The sequence below is a fragment of the Lynx canadensis genome, chromosome F1 (assembly GCF_007474595.2).
Source record: "Lynx canadensis isolate LIC74 chromosome F1, mLynCan4.pri.v2, whole genome shotgun sequence".
Classification (NCBI taxonomy): Eukaryota; Metazoa; Chordata; class Mammalia; order Carnivora; family Felidae; genus Lynx; species Lynx canadensis.
The window spans coordinates 11,989,441-12,012,620 of NC_044319.2; the positions used below are offsets into that span (position 1 = coordinate 11,989,441).

Here is a 23,180-nt window from a genome sequence, read left to right on the forward strand (position 1 = left end):
CAGGGGAGGGGAAGAGAGAGTGAGACACAGAATCCAAAGCAGGCTCCAGGCTCTGAGCTGTCAGCCCAGAGCCGGACATGGGCTTGTGAACCTTGAGATCATGACCTGAGCCGAAGTTGGACACTTAACCAATTGAGCCACCCAGGCGCCCCAAGGGAATTTGGTGGTTTCTTAGTGTACCTTTAAACTGTATGGTATCCAATCGAAGTTGTACCGGTGATATAGAATATAGGTTGCTAGAGGGTTTTTGAAGGCATGAAAATTTTCGTAGGCATGACAGAGGTAGAGACACCTCAGTCTGTGTGTGTACTTGCATAGGTCTGGCTTAGATTTTTAGCCTCTCTAAAGAGACCCTTTAAAGACATATGATCCTAATAGAAGATTAAGTGAAACAGTTCTGACCTAGAATTCCAGATTTTAAAATGACAGCATTAAAAATTAAAATCAGCATTTCATCTTTGAAGCCCTTATTATATTACAAAGACTAAGTGCAAATCATATACAGAGCAAAGTATTTCAAAAAGTTGTAAAATACGGAGTAGGGTGACACAGTTATACCTGTGTCATATATCTGTCATATATCATATATCTGTTATATGAACAGATCTAAAGAGTTATCTGGGAAAAAATTGGATGACATCTCTATGTAACTTAATCCTTCATTTTTTATCATTTTATTTATATAATTCTATTAGTATAATGTAATACATTATTACTTTTTAAATTTTAACTTCTTCAGGTCTGTTTACCCCTCCATGAAATTGCACGATAAGGGGTTTGGGTGGCGTTGAATGGCGGAAGGACCACTAAACTGTTTATCGGGAGAATGGGTTTCCTGATTCTGCCACCAGACTAAGCGAAAATGATGCAATCTTCTCGGTGTTTAAACTTAACAGGAAAAGTCTGGACCATATGCTTTGTAACCCCCTCACTGTTCTTCTATTCTGTGAGTCTGTGATGGACCAGCAATGAGTTCTGAGATACAGATGTCAGTTCCCAAGACTATCTGTATGGGGTCCAAGCTGTTGTACTTTCGCTACTCCCACCACAGCTCTCTTTCCCTTTCTGACAGCCTAACTTAGGGTTAGGACCTGGAATTCTATGGAGTCCAGGGAACTAGAATGTAGGTGTCTTAAGGGAGGGACATAGGAAGATAGAAAATAAGGAAGGGTTAAGTTGACTGATAGAATTATTCTGGTTTCTGATGCCACCGTAATTTTTCAAGTCAGTTGAAAAGTGCGATAAAGATGAGTCAATATTAACAGTTACCCTAAAAACTAAGACACTGGAATTACTCAATGGGCTAATATTAGGAGCAATATTACTCTCTGGAAGATGCTTATTAAACTTAGGCCACTGATTTATAACCCCGGTTTTGTAGCATTTTACTGTGCCTCCAATTGTCCAAAGGAATGTCACAAAATTCTAAAAAATGGGAACATAAAACATTTAAATAGCACTATTAAGAAAATGAAAAATATTGCTAAATTGTGAAAAAAGAGAGAAGGTGTTGGAAATCTAAATCATTTATCACTAAATTGTCTTAATTCAGAGGTGGCAAGCTACAGCCCAAGGGCCATATTTGGCCCCCGGCCTGTTTTTGTAAATAAAGTTTTATTGGAATACAGCCATGCTCATGTACTTATTGTTTATAGCTGCTTTCTTGCTATAGTGGCGGAGTTGAGTAGTTATGACTAGAAATGTATGGCTCACAAAGTCTAAAATATTTATTATCTGGCCCTTTGCAGAAAAAATTTGCCCAGCCTCGTCTAAATCAAGACTAGACCAAAAACCAAGGAGATGGTAACTTCTCTCTGAGCCAAAGTCAGAGCTACAGCTATCAAGTCAACAGACATCCTAGGTCTAAGGACCTAGGATCATAATCTGCAGAAACAGGAGATAATATTCTTGCTTCCCAAGATGTCCATGTTCCTTGTAGTGAGGGCCGTGGTTTTCTTCTAGAAGGCTGAGAGAACTCCACTCATAGGCGTTATTTTACCTTGGCTTGCCAGGCATTCACACGGCCCTGGGCATTGAGACGGGCACGGAAGGGTTCCCAGTAATCTCCCCACCAAGATTTTTTAAATGAGGAAGCTGTGATTTGCTTGTTTTCTATCTTTCCACTTTCCATACCCAGCGGTGTGGAGCATCCTGTCAAGAGAAAAGTAATGTGATTAATTATGCACCACCAGTATTCCCTGTGTGGTGGTTTGCACTACAGAGGAGACAGTATTCATACTCGGTGACAACAAAACAACCATCGCCGACAGTGAACATTATTGCCCATGTGCCAAATCCTACTTTTAGGCTCTCCATGTATCATCTGATGCTGCTAACCACCTCCATTTTACAAATGAGAAGACAAAAGCAGAGCAAGAAAGAGTAACTTGCCTGAAGTAAGACTACCAGAAGAATCAGAAACTAAACTGGGGCGCAGGAAGTCTGACACCAAACACCGCGTTCTAAATATTTAAACTCATTTTCCTCCCTCAGAGAATCATGGAAACTGTCTTTTCTTTGAGGTAGAAAATACTCCTAAACTATCTCTGTATATAAGAATATACTCCATTTCTCTTTCTAAGGAAAAGCTACAAAGAAGAAGATCCCTGGGGAGTCACATTCAATATTTTATTTTTAACCCTTTGAGGGTGGTTCATGTTATGAATTTTGCCAAGACGTGAACTTGAACGTCAGGCTTCGAGGCTGGGCTGCGAATGTAAGAAACGTAACTAGTGAGTGAGCCCAGCTGACCACGCATCATCATCACCTCTGTGACACTTTGTTCTTGTTAGTAAATCATGCTGACATTTTCTTGGTGATATCTTTCTCCATGGAAAAAAAAGAGTTTTAAAAAAGAAAATCTACTCTAATAATTATATCAAGAAAGTGTAGAGATTATTATTATTATTTTTTTTTAATGTTTGTTTTTGAGCAAGAGAGAGAGAGAGAGAGAGAGACAGAGTGTGAGCAGGGGGAGGGACAGAGAGAGAGGGAGACAGAATCTGAAGCAGGCTCCAGGCTCCGAGCTGTCAGCACAGAGCCCAACACGGGGCTCGAACTCACAAACTGAGCCGAAGTCGGATGCTTAACCGACTGAGCCACCCAGGCGCCCCAAGAAAGTGAAGAGATTTTTAAAAAGTAATGCTTCTTGAATAGAATATAAATGTTTTAAATAGATTGACAGAGTTGAATGTCACATTTTAGAGTGGCTTGTCTCTATGATCTGAACAAACTACCATTTACATCATGTGCCAGAGGGAAAGAAAGGCCAGTGATTTACGGAGCTGTCTCAAGGACTGCTCCTGCTATACAGAATTAGCATTTTATGTGGGAGGTGTTACATACCACTGCTAACTGCGCTTTGACAAAATGCCCATGTCCATGCCCCTCATGGTATCGGCAGTATAATGGATACCGTTATCTGCCTCGATAAGAAGCGGATTCCGAGTTTCAGCTGCTTTGTCCACTGTGAGCCGTGCGAGACTGAGAGGGTACTGTAGCTCCCCAACAGGTGGAGAAATGCACGTTTCAGGTGCGCTATGTATTGATCTCCCTCCCGCTCAGAGCCCTTGGGCAGCTGAGATGCAACGGAAGATTAGCGAGGGCCTTCTCTTACCCCAGATTGCTAGACAGATATTTTCTAGATGCGCTTTGAAGTGAAAGAATGTGGAGAGCTCTACTTTAAGAGTCACCAAAGGAGCATAGTTGATCAGATTCTTAAACATCTTTGTTCCACATGGTAGAATTTTATTATGGCCATTTGTGAGTACCTGGATTTATTTATACCACAGGTCACATTACATCCCTTGAAAAACAGCAGCTTACAGAGAAAGAGCTTGAGCGCCTACATTGGGTGCCAAAGAGAATGAAGAGTTCAATCAGAGTTTCAGGAGGTTGACAAGGAGTTTAGATTCGTTGAAAACATTCATCGAACATCTAATATATGCCAGTAATGTTGCTATGTTCTTCTACTGCATTAAAATCTGGGTGACCTGGAGAACTATGGAAGAGTCAGGCCTAGTCTGAACCTTAGTTCTTATTGAAATGGGCTGATGCAGTTATTCTAAGCTAGGGCCGTTCCTTGCAGGGTCAGGGCGGTGCCCATGCCATCCTGGCACTGTTCAGAGATGGTGCCTGCCCTTTGGCTGGTAGAACCAGTTTTGGCCCAGATCACAATGAGAGTTCACCTGAGCAGAACCGGTTTAGCCAAGGTTTTTCTAGGCACCCAAGTGATTGAAGAGAACTAAAAGTTCTAGCCATTCTTCCATATCTACTTGATTCTCTGCCTGGTGGTTGGACAACAATGCATCTTAGTTCCTTACCGTTAACCTCACAGCCTTGTAGCTCCAAGCGAAGGGCAGCTCTATTGTAGGATCTGGTTGGAGAGATCCTAATATATCTAGCCACGATGGGTGGGTCAAACTGATTGTCTTTTATTGTAGAGGCATCTGAATTGCCATCAAAATACTAGAGGAAAAAAAGAGGAAGGCTTAGTTATATAACAATTCTCTATAAAGTGATTTTGTAATAAAATTCTGGATTAATTTAATATTGTCATTTTCAGTTTTCATGTGACCTGAATTAAGTCTCTTGGTTTAAAAAAAAATAATTGGAGGGGCGCCTGGGTGGCTCAGTCGGTGGAGTGTCCGACTTCAGCTCAGGTCATGATCTCACACTCCGTGAGTTCGAGCCCTGCGTCAGGCTCTGTGCTGACAGCTCAGAGTCTGGAGCCTGCTTCAGATTCTGTGTCTCCCTCTCTCCCTGCCCCTCCCCTGCTCATGCTCTGTCTCTCTCTGTCTCAAAAATACATAAAAACATTAAAAAAATTTTTTTAAATAAAAAAAATAATTGGAGATCACTTCAGGAAGATGAGGTAGACATATTTTGCCTCATTCCTTCTGCTGAGTACTACTAAAACATAAGGAGCCTCGGAGAGGGGGAGAGAAGAAGGCAGACTGGCTAGGGTCCTTGGGACCCAAGGAGCAACATGGCGGTGGGCTCCCTGGGTTTTATTGTTGCCTCATATGCCCCAGACTGGGAAGCAAAGAAGCCAGCAACCAAGAAACACCAATGGGTGCGGCAAAAAAAAAAAAAAAAAAAAGCCCCAATGAAAACCTGCTTTCTCTAGCCACAGGCCCAGGAAAGAGCAGCTCAGCAAGACAGAAAATTCTCAGATGATAACTGATCTATGTCCAGCTCAGCATTATAGAAAACATCATGGCCCTTCCTCTACTCACAGCATCAAAGGCCAAGTGGGGAGCCTAGACTTCCATGCTCATGAGATTGTAATGAGGCACCCCAGCACCCTCACTGGGATTGTGTCGGAGAAGGGCAAATAGGAATCCAGGACTTTGATCCCCGCCAGCTCCTAACAAGACTCCCACCACCGTCGTATCAGTGGACACTATCCCGTCCCCACCCAACAGCAAAGAGGAGCTCCCCTTTAGTGGAGAACCTGGACTTGGAAAGAGGCTGGAAAGAGCCAGCGAGGAAAGAGCCAGCTAACACAGGAGATAAGAGCCGCAAGACTGAAAACAGAAAAACAGTAGATAAACACAAGGAAACAGAATCAATTCTTTGAAAAGATAAAAAAAAAAAAAAAAAAAAAAAAAGGCAAACATCTAGCAAGACTGACAAAGCAAAAAGAGAAGAGGTGAATATTACCAACATCAAATTCAACAGGCAATATCACTATAGATCTGCAGACATCAAAAGGATAATAAGAGTATACTACAAACACCTCTACACACATAAATTTAACAGCCTAGAGGAAATGGATCAGTTTCTTGAAAAACACTATCTAGCTCACCCAATATGAAATAGGTAATTTGAACAGCCTGTAACTACTAAAGAAGTTGAATTTGTAATTTACAAGTTCCTGGAAAAAAAATCTCTAGGCCCCTATAGTTTCACTGCTGAATACTACAAATATTTAAAGAATTAACACCAATGCTAGAAAATCTCTCTCAGAACAGAACATGCTTCCCAAATTATTTTATGAAGCCAGTATTACTCTGATACCAAAACCAGAAAAAAAGTACAAAAAAAAAATAATACCACGCACCAACGTTCCTCATAAGTATAAGGGCAAAAGTCTTTCAGCTACGAACTCTAACTGTAACCTGTGTTCTCTTTCCAAAACTGATCAGTAGGGACGATAATTTGAGATTTTCATGATCTGTTCTAAGGTGTAGTGCAAATAATTTATTACCAGGGGTAGCTAATAATAATATACAAACTAGTAAAATGGTAAGTGATTTACAGGAAAAATGAAACAGGTTCAAAGTTATCAGCATAATGGCAGACTGACGCCTTACATTCTGATAACTTTCTTTGGCAAGGGGGTTAGGGAGGAAGAGAAGAGTTAGGGCTGGTACATACGGGTTATTGGGAATAATCCCGCTGAGCCTCTGAAAGACCCAGCAGGGGACTGTCACTCCGCAGGCAGGGTAGAAAAAAAAAAAAAAAAAAAAAAAAAAAAAAAAATTCCGAAAAGCACACTGCCTCAGAGCTGCTATTTCCTTCAAGTACACTGAAACAAAGAACAAATAAAATGTAAAAGTTAGTATTATCAAAACTTGGAGGCCAAACTCCAAGCTTAAGGAGCATGAGCTCCTTAAGGCACAAAACCAGATTAAATGCCCTACACCATGTCCCAATCTGAGAAGCATGGGCATTTAGTTTGATCGAAAAGTGATTTTTGTGTGTGTGTGGAGTTTTGAAGTTCCATAAATCAGGCTTATCCCTTTAATTTGTATAACAGACCCATGATTTTGCCACTTTCTTTCATAAAGCCCTAAGAAAGCCATTTGTATTTCTACCACCCAGAAAGTTATTTTTTAAAAAGACATAGTCATAGGCACAGTAGCCTAGTAATCCTAGGGTGAGTCTTGAGACTTAGAAAGAAACTGTCCACAGACCATCACGTTCCTTGTGCTGTTCCCTTTGAAGATCTGCCAGTTTGTCTGGTCAGAGCTGTAGGCCACATAGAACTCCATGGTGTAGTAGGACTTCAGATAGTGTTTGGCACCTTGGGTCTGGATCCCTGTGAGGACCACTTCCCTCTGCATGTCAACCTGCAACGGAGCAAAGCCATTAAGCAGATCTGTCCTTGTCGACAACTCACATATCACCTTCCTTAATTCATTGTGTAACCAGCTTTCTTTAGAACTAAAAAGCCAGCACCTAAGTCAGCAAACTAATAAACTGGCTAGATACAATCCATATTTGAGCACAGAGTACCTGGACTTGAATCCAAGTTTGACCACTTTCTAGCTGTGTGTGATTTTTGGAAGTTAATCAGTCCCTCCGTTTCTTTGTTTTTTTCATCTGTAAAAAGGATATCTAGGATAACGCTAGAACTAACTTTATAGGGTTCATTTTGAATATGTAAAGCACTTAGAATAGTGCCTAAAACACTGCAAGAACAAGAAAGAAAAATATGAAATCACTGTCATTTTATTATTATAGCACAGTAAATGCTATCAGGTTAATAAGATATACCTGGATCCAAGGTTTAAGGTCAACTTCTGAAGGCTTTTCTGTGATCCAAGCATTATATGATCCACCATTGTTTAATCTTGCTAGTTTGGGCTCCCAATAACCTAAATTCAAAAGAGAAAAAAATTTATTCTAAACTTAAAAAAAACCCAAAACATACAACTAGAAATTTCCCAAGTAAGTTTAGTCCCCGTGGAAAACCAGATCTCTGCAGGAGCCTCTATTAAAGTTAGGCAACCAGGCGGTTGTCACAGGCCTCAGCTACTAAGTCAGTTCATGATTATGAAATCTCGGCTTCAGGTCTGTGCTTGGTTGGTGTCAACCACCACCCACCCCCTTTCTTGCATGCAGGTTGTGTTTATCTTTTCTCAGCTATGTTGGTGTGGTTGCTGCTGAGTGTGCCTTGCCTAAGCGGAGGACATGGGAGGGATTATGGGAAGCTCGTGATCCCTTGCAACTGACCTCTTCATCTTGGGAAGTGCTTTGAGGCAGAGTGAGGCAATTTAGAAGGAGATCCTGACACAAAGTGGGTGATCAGCAGAGTTTCTGAATAGATGAATGGTTAGCACAGCAAAGGGCCCTGTTAGAGGGCAGTATGGCATGTGGCCAATAGACCTTGGGAATCTGGCTGGAATATCTCATTTGTGATCAAATGTGGAATGGGGATGAATGTGGAGAGTTTTGGAAATGGGCACATGGTCACAAGAGTATGGGATCGGAAGGAAAGAAGGAAGGAAGGAAGGAAGGAAGGAAGGAAGGAAGGAAGGAAGGAAGGAAAAAAAAAGAAAAAAAGAGAAAGAAAAAAAAAAAAAAAAAAAAAAAAAAAAAAAAGAAAGGAAGAAAAAAAAAAATGAAGAAAAAGAAAGAAAGAGAAAAAGAAAGAAAGGAAAAGAAAAAAAAAGAAAGAAAGGGGGTGCTTGGGTGGCTCAGTTGGTTGTATCTGACTTCTTGATTTCTGTTCAGGTCATGATCTCACAGTTTGTGGGTATCAAGCCCTGCATCAGGCTCTGTGCTAGGTATGGAACCAGCTTAAGATTCTCTCTCTCTCAGAGAGAGAGAGAGATCCACTCCTCGCTCAATCCCTGCTGAGAGGCTGTACTGCCTTGTAGAGATTCTGAGGACCCCTAGCTCTTGGTCTCCTGGGGGAGAGACTCCTTAGGAACATTATACACCAGGGAGGGAGGCAGTGATAAAGGAATGCCAACAGGTTTTTTGCTCCTTCCTCTACCAGATGAGCACCTTAAGATAGAGGTTCTTTCCTGTGGTAGAGAAAAGCCTGGAGACAAGCAATGATCCATAGATTCAACAGGCAGGGTTGTCACGGATGGTTTTTCAGGCTGTATACTGCACAGTTATAGGAGGTGCCTTTCAAAGGCTATGATGCTACTACTTACCCCAATGCCCAGAAGCCCTGATCTGTGAATCAGCTATGATACCAGTGCTTAGTCCCATTGGCATCTTACATTCTACAAAAAAACAGAACAATGAATAATTTTTGCTTAGAAAATACATATTAACAAAGTAAAATTTCGTGGCTAGAGATTATACCTCTGGTGGGTCAGTGACTCAATAGTTTCACCTACCTTATGTGGCACTGACCTAAATATGTTGGATCATAACAGGTGAATGTACTCACAAGACTGGTGCTCTAACAGAAATAGCGATACCCTAGAGGAAAACCACTGACGTCCTGAAATGCAGTTAGTCTTAAACTGATTTCCATTTGCTTGTATCTTAAAATAAAGCCATTTTACAACATTGCGTACTACCCTTATAAGTCTATGTTCCCAAAAGTTGGACCAAAAGTTACAGAGCTATTTACATTCTGATCACAAAAGAAAATACCAGCCACTGAGATACCTGGATGTGGACACAGTGCTTGGTATTCGACAGGTACCTAATAAATGCTGGCTGGCTGGCTGCATGGATGGACATATGGGAACTGGTTCTCAAATACTGAAATGCCAAGTTCAGAGACTATCCTAGTCATTGTTTAATTCCTGGTATCTTTTCCCTCCTCTGCTCTAGGAGTCTGGAAAAATTCTTCCACTCACTTTCCCATGAATCACATGTCATGAAGGAAGACGCTTTATACTGGTTTCCCAATTGAAAGGCATGCCTTTGGGCTGAAGCATGTGGTTTAAGGTTCCTAGAAGACTGATGTTTGCAGTATAATCAGACCACAGGTCAGAATACAAGCAGCTACTGCTACAGATTGTACCTCTGTCATGCAGAAGTCCCAGAGTTGAGTACTTCGAACTTAAAAGTTAATAATATTCTAGCAGGGACTGTCCTTCTAGAAACATCCCATGGAGCTCAGAGTGTACCTCTGTCTATGATGAGAAAAGGTGTCTGCATCCCAGCTCTCTGGTTTTCTCCAACCTCTGTGTCAAGGAGCCACCAACCGGATTTTGATGCCTTCATTTCAAGAGTTTTAAATGAACCTAAAATAGGAAGTGAAGCACGACATTACATACCCAAAGATTAAAAGTTAATATTAGTTGACAGCTGTCAAAGAATCCTAAAATCCCTGCATCACAAGGAGTTTTAGAAAAGAACTTATGAATTATCCATTTCTCTTTAGGCAGGGCTAGAGTTGTAACAAACAGATAAAAACGAAACAAAATGGGGGCCTGGGTGGCTCAGTCAGTTAAGTGTCCGATTCGGCTCAGGTCATGATCTCATTGTTCATGAGTTCAAGCCCCACATCAGGCTCTGTGCTGACGGCTCAGAGCCTGGAGCCTGCTTCGGATTCTGTGTCTCCCTCTCTCTCTGCCCTTCCCCTGCTCATGCTCTGTCTCTCAAAAATAAATAAACATTGAAAAAATTTTTTTAAAAATGAAACAAAACAACACACACACATTACTAAAAGTTAATTGGCCCAGACTTTAAAAAATCTCCAGCATGCCTTACTAGAAAGTAACTTTTACTGATCTACATTTAATGTCACAAGCTAACCCATATACAACACAGCTTCACAGTCTTAAGTATTAAAGCGGCCTTGAATGACTCATTATTGGGCCTCAGGAATATTGTATGTGTTTCCTTCCTCTCCCTTCATTTCACTAGTGTTTCTTTTTTTACATAAGAAAAATAAAAATAAAACATCTATCTCCCATGTTTTCAAATTTTCTATTAGGTTTACATAGTTGGATAGAGATACACATAAACTGACTCAGAAAATCACTGAAGGGCGTTTCTGAAACCTCTGATTACCCACTCTGTTATTTCAATGCTACTCATTGCCAGTTTACACTTAAATTCTGCTGACTGTAATTCGTGACTATTTCCCAGATGGAATAAAAATTAATAGCTGATGGTCCTCCTCTAACACACGAAAAAAGATTCCAGCCTTCCACTCTCCAACGGAGATATTTAGATTTGAAGATTTGGATGGGCCAGCCAATTCCAGCTTCTCAGGCTCAAGGGAAGGATGATGGATCTGGTAATTTACATTTGGTAAAAAGCCAGAAGTTTGACCTAATCGCCTCTGTCCCTGATTTTAATAAAGTGGGTCTTCATAGCTCCATTAGTGAGCCACTGGCTTGAACAAACCAACCAAGAACACTCTTTCCCCCCACCTTTAACCAAACCAGTCCTGTTTGGACTTCTGTGCCTAACTGAGGCTGACCCACATAGGAACTTCCCAACCAAAGTTCTGGCAAAGGACTGACTGCCCTGCCTAGCTTCTCAGAGCATTTGTGGAAGCAAGGCTGCTTGTTAAAAATGCAGAGTCCTGGGCCCTTGTCTGACATCAAAGTCTCCAGAAGCAAAATCTCTGCCTTAGCATTTATGTTTTAACCGGCTTCCTAGAATTTCACTATGCCTATTGCAGTTTGAGAATCAGGGTCCCTGGCACTCACACCCCTGCAATGCACAGATATGCCTATAAAACAACTCACTGGCACATAAAAATCCTTTGTGATGGTTGGTTTGTTTAAGCCTTTTCATTACTTTGTACATGAAAGCTCTAAATACCCCTCTTATTTTTTAGCTTTTATAATCCTTAAAAACACTCCCCCCTCCCCCCCGGCACTGCCCCAACAGCCTCATGAGTCAGTTTAAGATTAAGATTCCTGTAGTCACTTGCCCGAAGGTATCAGGGTCAGAGTGTGCGGAACAGAATTCCCGGATGCAAGAATCCCAAAACCCTAGTAAGTTTTTAATCTCCTTCCCGACAGAAAGCCGCTAAAGCAGCCTGAGCCCTGTGGGATTCATTTTGTAATCTGTTTAAGACCTGGCCTACGTGACACAGTGCGGTTTGGAAAAAACTGCGTCAGACGTAACATCTCCGTAGAACCGAGTTGAGCCTGTGGGGAGCTGCACGCAGTGCCTACACTGGCTGACTTTGTCATACTCTGTCTGCAGTTTGGGGAAATGGCTGTGCCCAGGATCTGTGCCAGAACCCACTCCTGACCCTTAGGAAGCAAATGCACAGGACGGAATGAGGGACAGTTACGTTGCCGAGATCGCCTTCCCTAGCCATTTTTTCCATCCGGGACCTCTTTACAGCGTGCCGATCTTTACCAGGCAGAAGGGGCCAGACCCCTAGCTGGTGCTGTTGGGTGCCGTTTTCCAGCAAGGTCTGGCCGTGAAAGTGAACCACATGAATGTCTCGGGAGCCGCCCATGTTCAGCAGGTGCAACCTCACCCACTCTTGCTCATACATTCTCAGGCCAGGCAAGCTGTAAATCATCCCATTAATGGCTGCAAGGACAGAGGTGCAATCGATTAGAAATCCGTGTACACCGGCAGAGGGGCTGGTGAGGAAGTAGGAGGGCCCTGTCCACCACCCATCTTCTTATCACTCCACCCGTCCGGACCCCTGTGTGTCCTGCTGCCAGAGGGAGGCTAAGACGGGCCCTCCAGCTCCTCCTCATGCCAGCCCACAGCAGCTTCTCATGTGGCTTCTCACTCTTCACCTGGACCTCACACTTCTTCCCTGGGCTCCACTCACTTACCCTTGACATTTTCCTGCACTACCAAAACAGAAAGACTAACACGAGCCAGATAGGTGAACTCCAGTGGTTAAAGGAAAAAGACTGAGAGCACACACAGCACATCGCCCTGAGGCCTCCTAAATTCAGAGATAGTTCCAGGCAAAATTAGGAAGGCAGACCATAAGGGTTCATGTCTATTGTCTCGTTTGTATGATAGCTCCTCTGCCCTCTTCCCAGCTTAAATGTCTGGGGTTCTCAGGCTTCATCCACTCTCCCTCAGTGAAGAGTGTGTGTGTGTGTGTGTGTGTGTGTGTGTGTGTGTGTGTGTGTGTGTTTAAAGCACTTCGCAAATTTGATCACCTTAAAAAATAATACAACATTTTACTGATAAAGCTCTGGGCTACCATGCATTTAGCTGAGATTGAAGTGAGGGAAGTTTTTATTAGTAGTGTTTTTCCAAAGTAAAAAGAACTATATGGGACTTCAGGAACTGAGCGAGTGAATTTTGGGAGCAAAAGGAGTTGAGGTCATTTTGGCACCCTTAATGACCTATCTTCCTACTCCTCACACCAGGCCTAACCCCCTCACCTGTGCAGGAAATAGATTTCCTAAGAGTGAAACGTGTCTCAAGCAATTATTGGGTCAGCATTGCTAAATCATTACATCAGGATGTGGAATGAAGTCTCTCAACAAGCAGGTGCTCAGTAAACGTTTGATAAATTGAACTGAGTAATAGAATTCCTTCATTTACTCCCTATTTCACCACTTAGTTACAAGCGCGCACTGCACAGGCCAGGTGCTGAGTCTGAGGCTGGGAACTCGGGCTGTCTGCTTACCAAATACCCTGATCAATACTATGCCATGGGGATTACCAAATTACAGAGTACCTTTCAAACTAAACTATCCCGGATGCATTTTACTCTTTCTTTGAGGAATCGGAAGCAGTGGCTCAAGGGTACTGAACAGGAAAGGGGACAGCCAGCTGCCAAGCCTATCTGAGTCTGCAGCCATTGCGTTCCCACCAGCTTGGGAGGTTTTCAGAAGCGTGTGTTTGCCACCCACAACACCAAGTAGCCTAGGCTGAAAAACCTAGAAATGCTAGAAGAGAAAAGGAAGCTCCGCCCAGAGTTATTGGTCAGCTTTCCATTGACACTCTTCTAGAAAGCTTAAGAGAATCTTTTTAACTTCTTTGTGTGATAAGCAGTCAGAGGGTAGGGTTTTGGAGCAGATCATAAATTATGTTGTTCACCTTCCTCTACCCGCAAGCGTTTATACAGGTGAGATCAGATCAGAAGGGCAGCCTGAGTGTGTAAATGGGCTAGGGGAGGCAGAATACACCTACTTAGCCGTGGCGACTGGCTGGGGGAGGGGTGGTGGTGGCACTGAAGTGGATGTGGTATATAAGTCTTTTTTTTATTCCTCAAGCAACCTTCTCCTTTCCTGTTTCATGGAATGACCTACCCATACCCAAAGCACAGATCCATCCTGATGAGAAACCTTACAGCAATTCCCTCCATTCATCAAACTCTAAAAGCAGGGCTTCTCAGTCTTCATTTATTTTTCTAATCCCCAAGTCATTCTCTTTGTTTTTCACCTAATTCTAAATTCTGCCTTTCTCTAAAACTACAGTAAAACCTTGGATTGCGAGTAACTTGCTCGGCGAGTGTTCCGCAAGACGAGCAAACATTTCTAATAAGTTTTAACTTGATAAATGAGTGTTGTCTGGCAATATGCGTTGTACGTGATGCCGAACATCACATGACCACAACTGAGCCAATGGTTCTTGAAATTCGCTTTGATATACGAGTGCTCTGGATGACAAGCATGTTTCCGGGACAAATTATGCTCACAAACCAAGGTTTAATTCAGTGACAATTTACAGACAAAATTCCTGAATGGAGTTCAGAGTACATTTGCTTTTCCCACTCCCCCCCCCCCCCCCCCCCCCAGCAATGCTCTCTTGCCATGATTCTCCTGTGACCCAACTACCAAGTTTCCTATCTCATTTTGTTCTAGATGCTTCTGATGCCACCTGGGAAGTGCTGAGGGCTGGAACTGTCATGTTCTTATTTAGAAAGTACACATGAGTGATCACTTCTTCTAGATACATGGTTGTTCCTTTAGATCAAGGAACAGGTTCATTAACTGTTTACACTGCAGAATAGTGCTAATCCCTAAACTACCATAGACTGACGCACACTGGCTCCTTGTTGGCTGGTTGGGTCAGTTCTGCGGGCTCCTGCGCTAGCTTTCAGACTTCTCTGTCCCCTTCACCTGCAGCGCCACCTGCCGGGCGACATCAGAAGCACCTCTTTAGAAGCACCTCATGTCTAATCTTATGAAGACCGAGGGCAGGAATCACGTGCACCCAGGGGGATTTAGGTCAGAGATTAGATCAAAGTCAGAAGACGATACCATGAAACTCGTGGGAGGTTTTTTCTTCGGAGGATGACAGTCTCCAAGCCCTGGGAGACTGGGGTTTCTTTTCATAGTACCAGCTCTTCCTTTCGTCAAAGACCATGAAGAGTAAGACAAATTCTCTCATGTCCACGGGCGTGTTGCTCTCCTTATGAAGTACTCCTTTTTGGCAGATCAGAAGGGGACCTATCAAGCCAGAATGGATATCTTTTTCCTGGAAGACAGTAGGGACAAATTGCACATATTTCGCTCTCTTGCAGGATTTCCTCTGATGATACAGAAAAGGAAACTTCAGGGGCTCCGAGTTGGAAGATTATAAAGGAATAGCTTACTAAGCCTAGGTATCATTATCAAATACTGTGGCATTCATATTCCCTTCCTCTGATGAATACTTTATCTCAGCATGGCAGTCATGATAATGTTGCAATTAGTGACAATATCGACACTATTATAATCACTATTTATTGAGCATCTGCCAATACACAAAACACTTTGCCTGTAGTGTCTTATTTAATTCAGACAACAATCCTGTATATTAAATACAAAGAAACTCATTTACTGAACAAATATTACCAAGTGCCTATTGTGTGCTATCTACTGTTTTCTCATTTTTAACTTTTGGAAACTGAGGCTGAGAGAGGTCAAGTAATTTTCCTAGGCCCACGCAGGAAGTGACAGGAGGGTTGACTCGAAGTCTGTGCTCTCTCTCTCTCCCATGCCCCAAACGAACGAGTCTTGATTTTGTAGCTGTTTCATAAAGGCAGAGCTAAAGAAAGCTAATACTTGCTCGAGAACATTGCAAATAAACGTCTTCCTCTGCAAACGTAGTCACTCTAACCAGGTTCAACAATTTAAGTAATCCCCACTGCCCTTCCTGAACACTTGCTTCTCTCTCGCTGACCTCTGAACACAAGTGGCTGTAGACAACTGGCCACAATCCTCACACATTCCTCATGGAAAACAGGACAGACATCTAACAGGAGATCAACTTGACCCTTCCATTTGGTGGACTCAAGTTATAGGGTTAGGGGAATGACAGAAATTTTTAATGGATGTACCTACCGGGTTCACTGCTGAGTAGTAGGCCCAAGCCCGGCAGGCAGAGCCAGGGTTTTCTGGCCCCGACCTTGGAGTGGCGTGCCATACGTATGTATAACTGCTGTTCGGCTGAACAACATTATCTTCCTTAAACCATTCAGGAGAATCATCTTCATAAGACTTTCCCTCTGATGACTTTTCATAGGAAAGCCCATGGGCATGAAGAGAATATGGTCTGGATGCTAAATTTTTAAAACGAACCTAGAAAAAGGAATGGTCCACAGATGTACTTAAGATCAACAAAAATCCAAATTAAAGAATGTCATTATTATAGGCCCAAGTAGATGGCTATTAAATTAGACATAGGTCTATATACAGTAGAATATATTAATTGCATGCAGGTTCAAAGTCACATATGTATTATTTCACCTGATTTTTACAATATCCTATGAGATAGGGCCCAAGTAGTTTACCCTAGAAATACCAAAACATGTTTATTCTTCTGCTAAGCAAAAGTACTGACATTATGTTCGAATGAAATGATCACAATAGGTGCTGCAGATGTGGAGATGAATGAAGTTTGGGTCTTGCTAACAATAAGCTTTCAACCTCCTGATGAAGAGACACGTGCACATATGGATTCAAGTTAAAAATCTGGAGACCCAGGGCACAGGGAGGGCCCAGTCAGTTAAGCAACCGACTCTTGATTTCGACTCAGGTCACGATCTCACGGTTCATTAGATCCAGCTCTACGTTGGGCTCTGCACTGACAGCACAGAACCTGCTCGGGATTCTCTCTCTCTCCCTCTCTCTGTTCCTCTCCCCTGCTCACCCTCTCTCTGTCTCAAAATAAATAAACTAAAAAATCTGGAGATCAAAAGTGTTGTAAACAAAGTATGAATGGGGTTCATGGGAATGCCAGGAAGGAGCTATTCGGTTGAATGTGCAGGAGAGGTTGGGGTGGCAAAAAAAATTTCTTAGGGAAAACAGAACTGACCCTTGCAGTGATGAATGGGAGCTCAGCAGAAGGGGAAATAAAATCATGAGATCATTTTTTTTCTTGAAGATCATCAAACGACAGTAAAACCGTGGTTTGCAAAAATAATTGGTTCCGGAAACATGCTTGTCATCCAAAGCACTCGTATGTCAAAGTGAATTTTAAGAACCATTGGCTCAGTTGTGATCATGTGACGTTCGGTGTCATGTACTACTCATATTGCAAGATATCACTCATTTATCAAGTTCAAATTTATTAGAAATGTTTGCTCGTCTTGTGGAACGCTTGCAGAACAAGTTACTTGCAATCTAAGGTTTTACTGTACTTGGCAAGCAGTCTCTGAAAAGATGTGTTATTATTTGTTCATTTTGGAAAGTAAATAAATTACCCATAGCCCTCCTGCCCCTTTCACTGTTACAACCCCCTGGTGCTTGTGGAAATTCCTCTGACGATCTTAACAATGCTCAAAAGATGACTTACTTGGATGACATCATCCACTTCAGCTCTAATAACAGGACCAAGAATGCCGAGATGAGCTTCAAGCTCCCCCATAGGATCACGTTTGGTAAAAGAGCCATCAAGATACTTTCGAAAGACCACTTTCTTGTATACGGTGTTCTCTGGAACATCGTCAATGTCTTCATTATCTACTTCACTGAAATAATAATAACAACAACAACAATAATAATAGTATTTGTTTAAAAGAACAAATGAAAGACCATTGAAGAATTGGAGGAATTATCCCTGCTTCTGAATATAGTGTCTAGCAGAGATATTTACTAAATACTTAATGAACAAATGAATGAAACTATAAATGAGTAAAAACTTAAGCCAGTAAATATCCTTCTGATCCCAGCTCATGTATCATCTCTTCGGTAAGGGCTCCTATGATCCTTTAGAGTAGGTGAAATCTGTCTATATTATTCTCTAAGTGTTCACAGTATTACCATAGTGTATATAGTATATTCCTGTAGTATTCTTAAATTTCTCTGTTATGTACAGTACAGTATATATCATTTATTTGTGATATTATCTATTAAAATCCGACTCTGACACTAGAGTGAAAGTCCCATGAGGTCAGGGATTGTGCCTAGTCTGCTCATTATTTAATTTCCAGTGCCTGGCAAATCATCTGACACATGACAGGCACTGGATCAACTTTTGTTTAACGTATTAACGAACGAATAATTATAATCATATAGTCACATAGCAGATTTTAATATCAGAAGCAGACAAAGCCATGCAATGGGATTGGCAGCTTGGGGCTGTCAGTTGACAATGGTCACCCCTGTGAACGAAAGTAGCCACCCTTCTCGTGTTTGCTGTTGTTAAATCGCATCATTCCTCACATAGTTCACCAGCTCAATCTGGGGCCAGAGCACATCAGATTTTCTCACTGACTCTTACATTTCTCAAGCCTATGGAAACAGGCCGAAAGCTCATCCATCAATGTCATAGAATTTGTCATGCACCACAATCCATCAACAGAGAATCCCACTCTGTCTTCCTCCTGGTCTTCCTACACTACTGACCCCGTCCTTCCAGACCCTAAGCATAGTTTCACAGAAACATGGGGATCAGCAAAGCAGCTGTGAGTGCCATAAACATGGGTTGCATATCTGGAATGGGACGTAAGATTTTGAAGGACCTGGTTCTATCCCTTTCTGCTTTGGAAACAACCTAAATCTTACTGTTTCAGGGCCTCTCTTAGAAATCCCTAGATAAATTATTCTCATATGGCAGTGGGAGCTACATTTAAATAGGAAGTCATGTGAAAATGTGTTTTAAGCTAACAGAGTTCTAATATGGAAATGCCAGGCATCAGATTAATGAAATAATTTCTGTGAGCCATACCATATATTGTGTTTGCTTACTCTAATTACACTTTGGCTTTTGATTTTCAGTGTAGTTGTTAGCTTTTATAAAATCTGTGAACTATATATTAGACATGGTGTGAGCATGGTCACCAAGCTGTGATTCTCCCACTATTGCTGGCTAAGACTTGCCCCTTGTCCCCCCTGCCCCCAACCTCTTCTTTCTCTATATTGTCATCCCAGAATACAGCCCAAGTCCAGAGTCCAGCCCAATATGGCTTCCCATCCTTAAGCTTTCCATCCTTAAGCAGAATTGAATTGAAAACTGTTTTAAAAACATATATAGATCCCTTAGGAACCCTCTGTTGTAAGTCAGGCCACTTACATAATTGCATCTCTGGTTGAAGAATGGCTGGAACCTGAAATGTTAAAGCAGAAGAGGATCTTGGGGGACATTTGGTGTACCTCCTTCATTTAAAAGATGAAAGTAACAAGGTCCAGGAAAGGAACTGACATAATCTATGAAGCTAAGAATGGCTAAAGCTTTTGAAGGGCTTCTCAACACTCTTTGGATAAATACCAAACTTCTTCCCAAAGCCTAGTGGCATCTGGTCTTTGTAGAGCGAGCCCAATGTTTTCTTACACTCACCCCCTTCTTGAGCTCCAGCTACAGAGGCTTCAGGCTTCCTCCTTCCTTGTGGCCTCATTATGCTATTCTCTCTATCTAGAATGTTCAGTGTCAGGTTCCTGAATTCTCATATCACCATATCACCGTGTATCTGCCTTTCCTTTTCGGTCTTTAGCATAGTTGTATCTTACACTTATTTATGTGAGCATTTGATTCTTATCTACCTGCCCAACTAGATGCAAGTTCCATGAGGGCAGGAGTCATGTATATTTATATTCTATTTTATAGTCTCAACACTTAGCACAATGCTTAGGAGAGTGTAAGCACTCATTCTATAAGCCAAGTTAAAATTCAAATTTAAAGCAAAAGAAATCATTGTTTATGACTGCCTCAGTTGAAGGTATAAAGTTGCCTTTTTGTTTCTAAGCTGGTTTATATCTAAGCTGGTTTATATAAGCCTCTGCCACTGGAATCTCATGTAATTTGAATTAAACTTCACCAAGATGCTATACACTTTATATTGATCAGCAAACAACTAAAAGATGTGTTTTTCCGCCAACAAATGAGAAAGGAGATTCCTTCTGATTAGCCAGATTAGCAGATAGCTATGGATAGGCTGGGCTCTGCACTTGGGCAAGAAAAGGAGGTAGGAACATGAGTGATGAAAGAAGAGAGAGGAGGGAGCTTCTCTAGAGAATATCACAGACTTCTTATAGTGATTGTTCTTATATTGTCCAAATGTCATGTAATACAGAGAGGTTAATCATAGAATTGACAAAGGAAATTGTTTAGGACAAATTGCAATAGGGGAATTAAATTTTCCCAGAATTAGTATAATTTGCCCAGAATTATCTCCTCAAGACTATTGTAATCTTTTTAGCAGTAGTGGAAAAATGAGAAAATCAACGGAGAAAATTTGGCCAAACCTTTGAGCAAATTTTGAATAATCCCAGGATAGTTCTTCAGCAGCAATGTAATAATATTTCTTGTTTCCATTGTTGCTGCGGAGATACCATGCTGCAATGTTGTCGGGATTTCTGGAAGAGTTAATGTCTGTCCTAACATCAGTTTGGTAAGGGTCATCATAGGCCACGTAATCAATGTCATCAATGATTTCTTCACTGCTCTCTTCCTTCTGCCTTGGAATAATCTCAATGTAATCTCCATCGTTTCCACTGAGGCCTATTACAACTGGTGGGTTAAGTTCCCTTGGTATAAAAGTGTTATTTACTGTAGAAGATAGTGGAGGAGATGGCACCTGACTAAGGTCTGGAGAAGGGGAAGTCTGACCAAATTCTGGAAGAAGCAATGAGTGACTAAATTCAGAGGTGTTGGATGTCTGATCAAGGTCTGGAGGAGATGATGTCTGCCTGAGATCAGGAGAAAGGGCTGTTTGACTAATGTCTGGGGAAAGGGGTATCTGACCAAGGTCTTGAGAGAGTGTTGTCTGGCTGGTATCTGGAGAAAGGGTTGTTTGGCCAACATCTGATGAGAGGGTCTCCTGGCCGAGGTCTGGGGAAAGAGGCATCTGGCTGAGGTCTGATGAGAGAGTCTCCTGGCTGAGGTCTGGGGGAAGGTTCATCTTTATGAGATCTGGGGAAATGGTTATCTCACTGAGGTCTGGGGAAACATCTGTCTGGCTGAGGTCTGGAGAAAGGGTTGTTTGTCTGTGGTCTGGAGAAAGGGCCATCTGGCTGAGGTCTGATAAGAGAGGCTCCTGGCTGAGGTCTGGGGAAAGGGGCATCTGGCCAAGGTCTGGGGTAACAGCTGTCTGGCTGAGGTCTGGGGAAAGGGTTGGTTGACTGAGATCTGCAGAGATGGTTGTCTGCCAGGCTTCAGGCTCCAAGGAAGGGAACATCTGAGCAATGTCAGTAGGGAAGGACTTGTTCCTTAGGTCATAGTTGAGCATCTGGCCAGGCTCTGGGAGAGATCCATGACTAGACTCTGTAGTGGAGTGCATTTGATCAGAGTCTTGAATAGGGAATGTTTGATAGCGTTCTTCTGGGGTTATTGTCTGATAAAGATCTGAAGGGGAGCTTGTCTGACTGGTGTCATTTGGGGGATTCTGATTATGGTTAGGAAGTGAGGCTATCAGGCTAAGATTCACAGAGGGGAATGTCTGATTGAGGTCTGTGGGATAAAAAGGTGTTTCCTTGGATTTATGGAATAACAATGAGTGATTAAGTCTCCTGTCTGCAAATGTGGTATTAGCCTTTCTTAGAGGATGAAAGCCCCTTGGAGATAGAGGAATATGGTGTGCAAGCTTCTCTTCCTTTTTCTTTTTTCGTGTTTTAATGAAAAAAGGGCTTTTCTTCAATCTACCGTTTCCTCCATCCTGTCTTTCTTGCAGAAATTTCTTTCTAATTCCAGAAAATGGGGGGTGGCCACTCTGCTTTCTGTCTTTGTTTGTGAAAGGGCTGCTTTTTCCCAAAGTCCTCGAGGCATTCTGAGGGCTGCTCAGCAGCTCAGTGGCAGCTGTGTCTTCATCAGCATCTTGGACTATTTCATAACTACCTTTCTCAGAAGCCAGATGCCATTTCCCATTCAAAATCTTTGATGGGTTCTTTTGTCTTAAGAGTAACAGATCACCGGGAAGGTCTTCCCAGGCTCCCGTTCTGGAAGGAGAAGAGTTGCCTTGTCTTAAATGTCTCCCAGTTTTATATGCTGAAAGTCCCACCTGGGAGATCCCATGCTTTGTTGTGTGGTCTCTTCCTTTCTTGGATCCATTGTGCTTAGCATGTTTTTGATTCCTGAAACCATCTGCATCGAGCGGAAGAAGGCTTATCCCTGTGATATCTGATGGGAGAGGATCCTCCATGGAGTCTTCAGAATAAGGGCTGGAATGTTCTTCTGTGGAAGAGTTGAGAACTGATTTCTTGTCCAAGCCAATGCGTCCCAAGGGGGGACCAGCTGTGGTGGCTTCTGGGCGAGGAAGCATTTTGTGAGGTCCTGCAAGGTTATGGACAATAAGCCTGCTAATGCTACTCAGGAAAGAAGAATTTGAACGAATAGCTGGATCAGTACTTGAAGGAATGAACTCAGAGTAGTTCTCCAGAGCTAGGGCAGTAAGATTAAACTCCTCTTCCTCCTGATTCAGTGATGAATTTCTGAATGACCTAATTCCTAACCATGAAGCCAGGTTTTCCTGATAATCATAGTCAGCATCGTCCTCTTCACCTCTGTTTTCTGAAGAATCACGCATTTTCCGTGTAGTCATGGCTGTAGATGCCAGAGGTTCATATATAATCTCATATGAATCTTCGTCTTCATCCCGGATACACTTAACGTCCCTGAATCGCAGCCTTAGGTTCTTGCTTCTGGGACTGGAATTCACTGTAGTTAATATCCACGTTCCTACAGAAGAGAGACAGAGAAAACAGAGAGCTCTAGGTCCCGAAAAATATAGAAAAACACTGGGATCCATTGTGGCAGATGATTTTCAATGAACTTCAGGCAGGGACAATCCAGCATGGTCTGTGGGCCACCACTGATCCGTGAACTGTTGATTAGTGTTCCACAGTGACAGAAGGAGATAAGTTGATCTAAGGTGTTTAGAAAGCCCGTTAGCAATTTGACATTGCTGTGACATCCAAGCATGTGATCAGTATCGGCCCAAAGGATTGGTCAGTGGAGATTAGGGATAAAAGAGTTAGCATAGAGAGTTTGAGAATCACTATTTTAGAATATATTTAAAAAGGATGCATGAAGAATAAAATGGGCTTTGAATACCATAACCATCCTGTTAGCTGCACATATTGCGAATTGGTGTGAGGGGAGGATGATGATGTTCACCCCAACAAATAAGAGACATATAGATATTTCTAAGCAATAAATGACTTGGGTGG

General features: G+C 42.2%; 1 protein-coding gene across 2 annotated transcripts in view; it reads right to left on the reverse strand.

The window, feature by feature from the left end:
• F5 (coagulation factor V) overlaps positions 1 to 23,180 on the reverse strand; it is a 75,837-nt gene that overhangs the window by 3,003 nt on the left and 49,654 nt on the right. The window contains exons 13-23 of one of the 2 annotated variants that reach the window (XM_030301911.1): positions 20,262 to 22,689; positions 17,374 to 17,548; positions 15,921 to 16,157; positions 14,856 to 15,072; positions 12,028 to 12,207; positions 9,828 to 9,944; positions 8,895 to 8,966; positions 7,504 to 7,604; positions 6,921 to 7,076; positions 4,323 to 4,467; positions 2,000 to 2,151 (exon numbers count right to left, since the gene is read on the reverse strand). In XM_030301911.1, coding sequence (XP_030157771.1) covers positions 2,000 to 2,151; positions 4,323 to 4,467; positions 6,921 to 7,076; positions 7,504 to 7,604; positions 8,895 to 8,966; positions 9,828 to 9,944; positions 12,028 to 12,207; positions 14,856 to 15,072; positions 15,921 to 16,157; positions 17,374 to 17,548; positions 20,262 to 22,689 — 3,980 coding nt within the window. Of the gene's footprint in view, positions 1 to 1,999; positions 2,152 to 4,322; positions 4,468 to 6,920; positions 7,077 to 7,503; positions 7,605 to 8,894; positions 8,967 to 9,827; positions 9,945 to 12,027; positions 12,208 to 14,855; positions 15,073 to 15,920; positions 16,158 to 17,373; positions 17,549 to 20,261; positions 22,690 to 23,180 lie in introns of those variants that run through there. The other variant, XM_030301912.1, reaches the window with a different exon arrangement.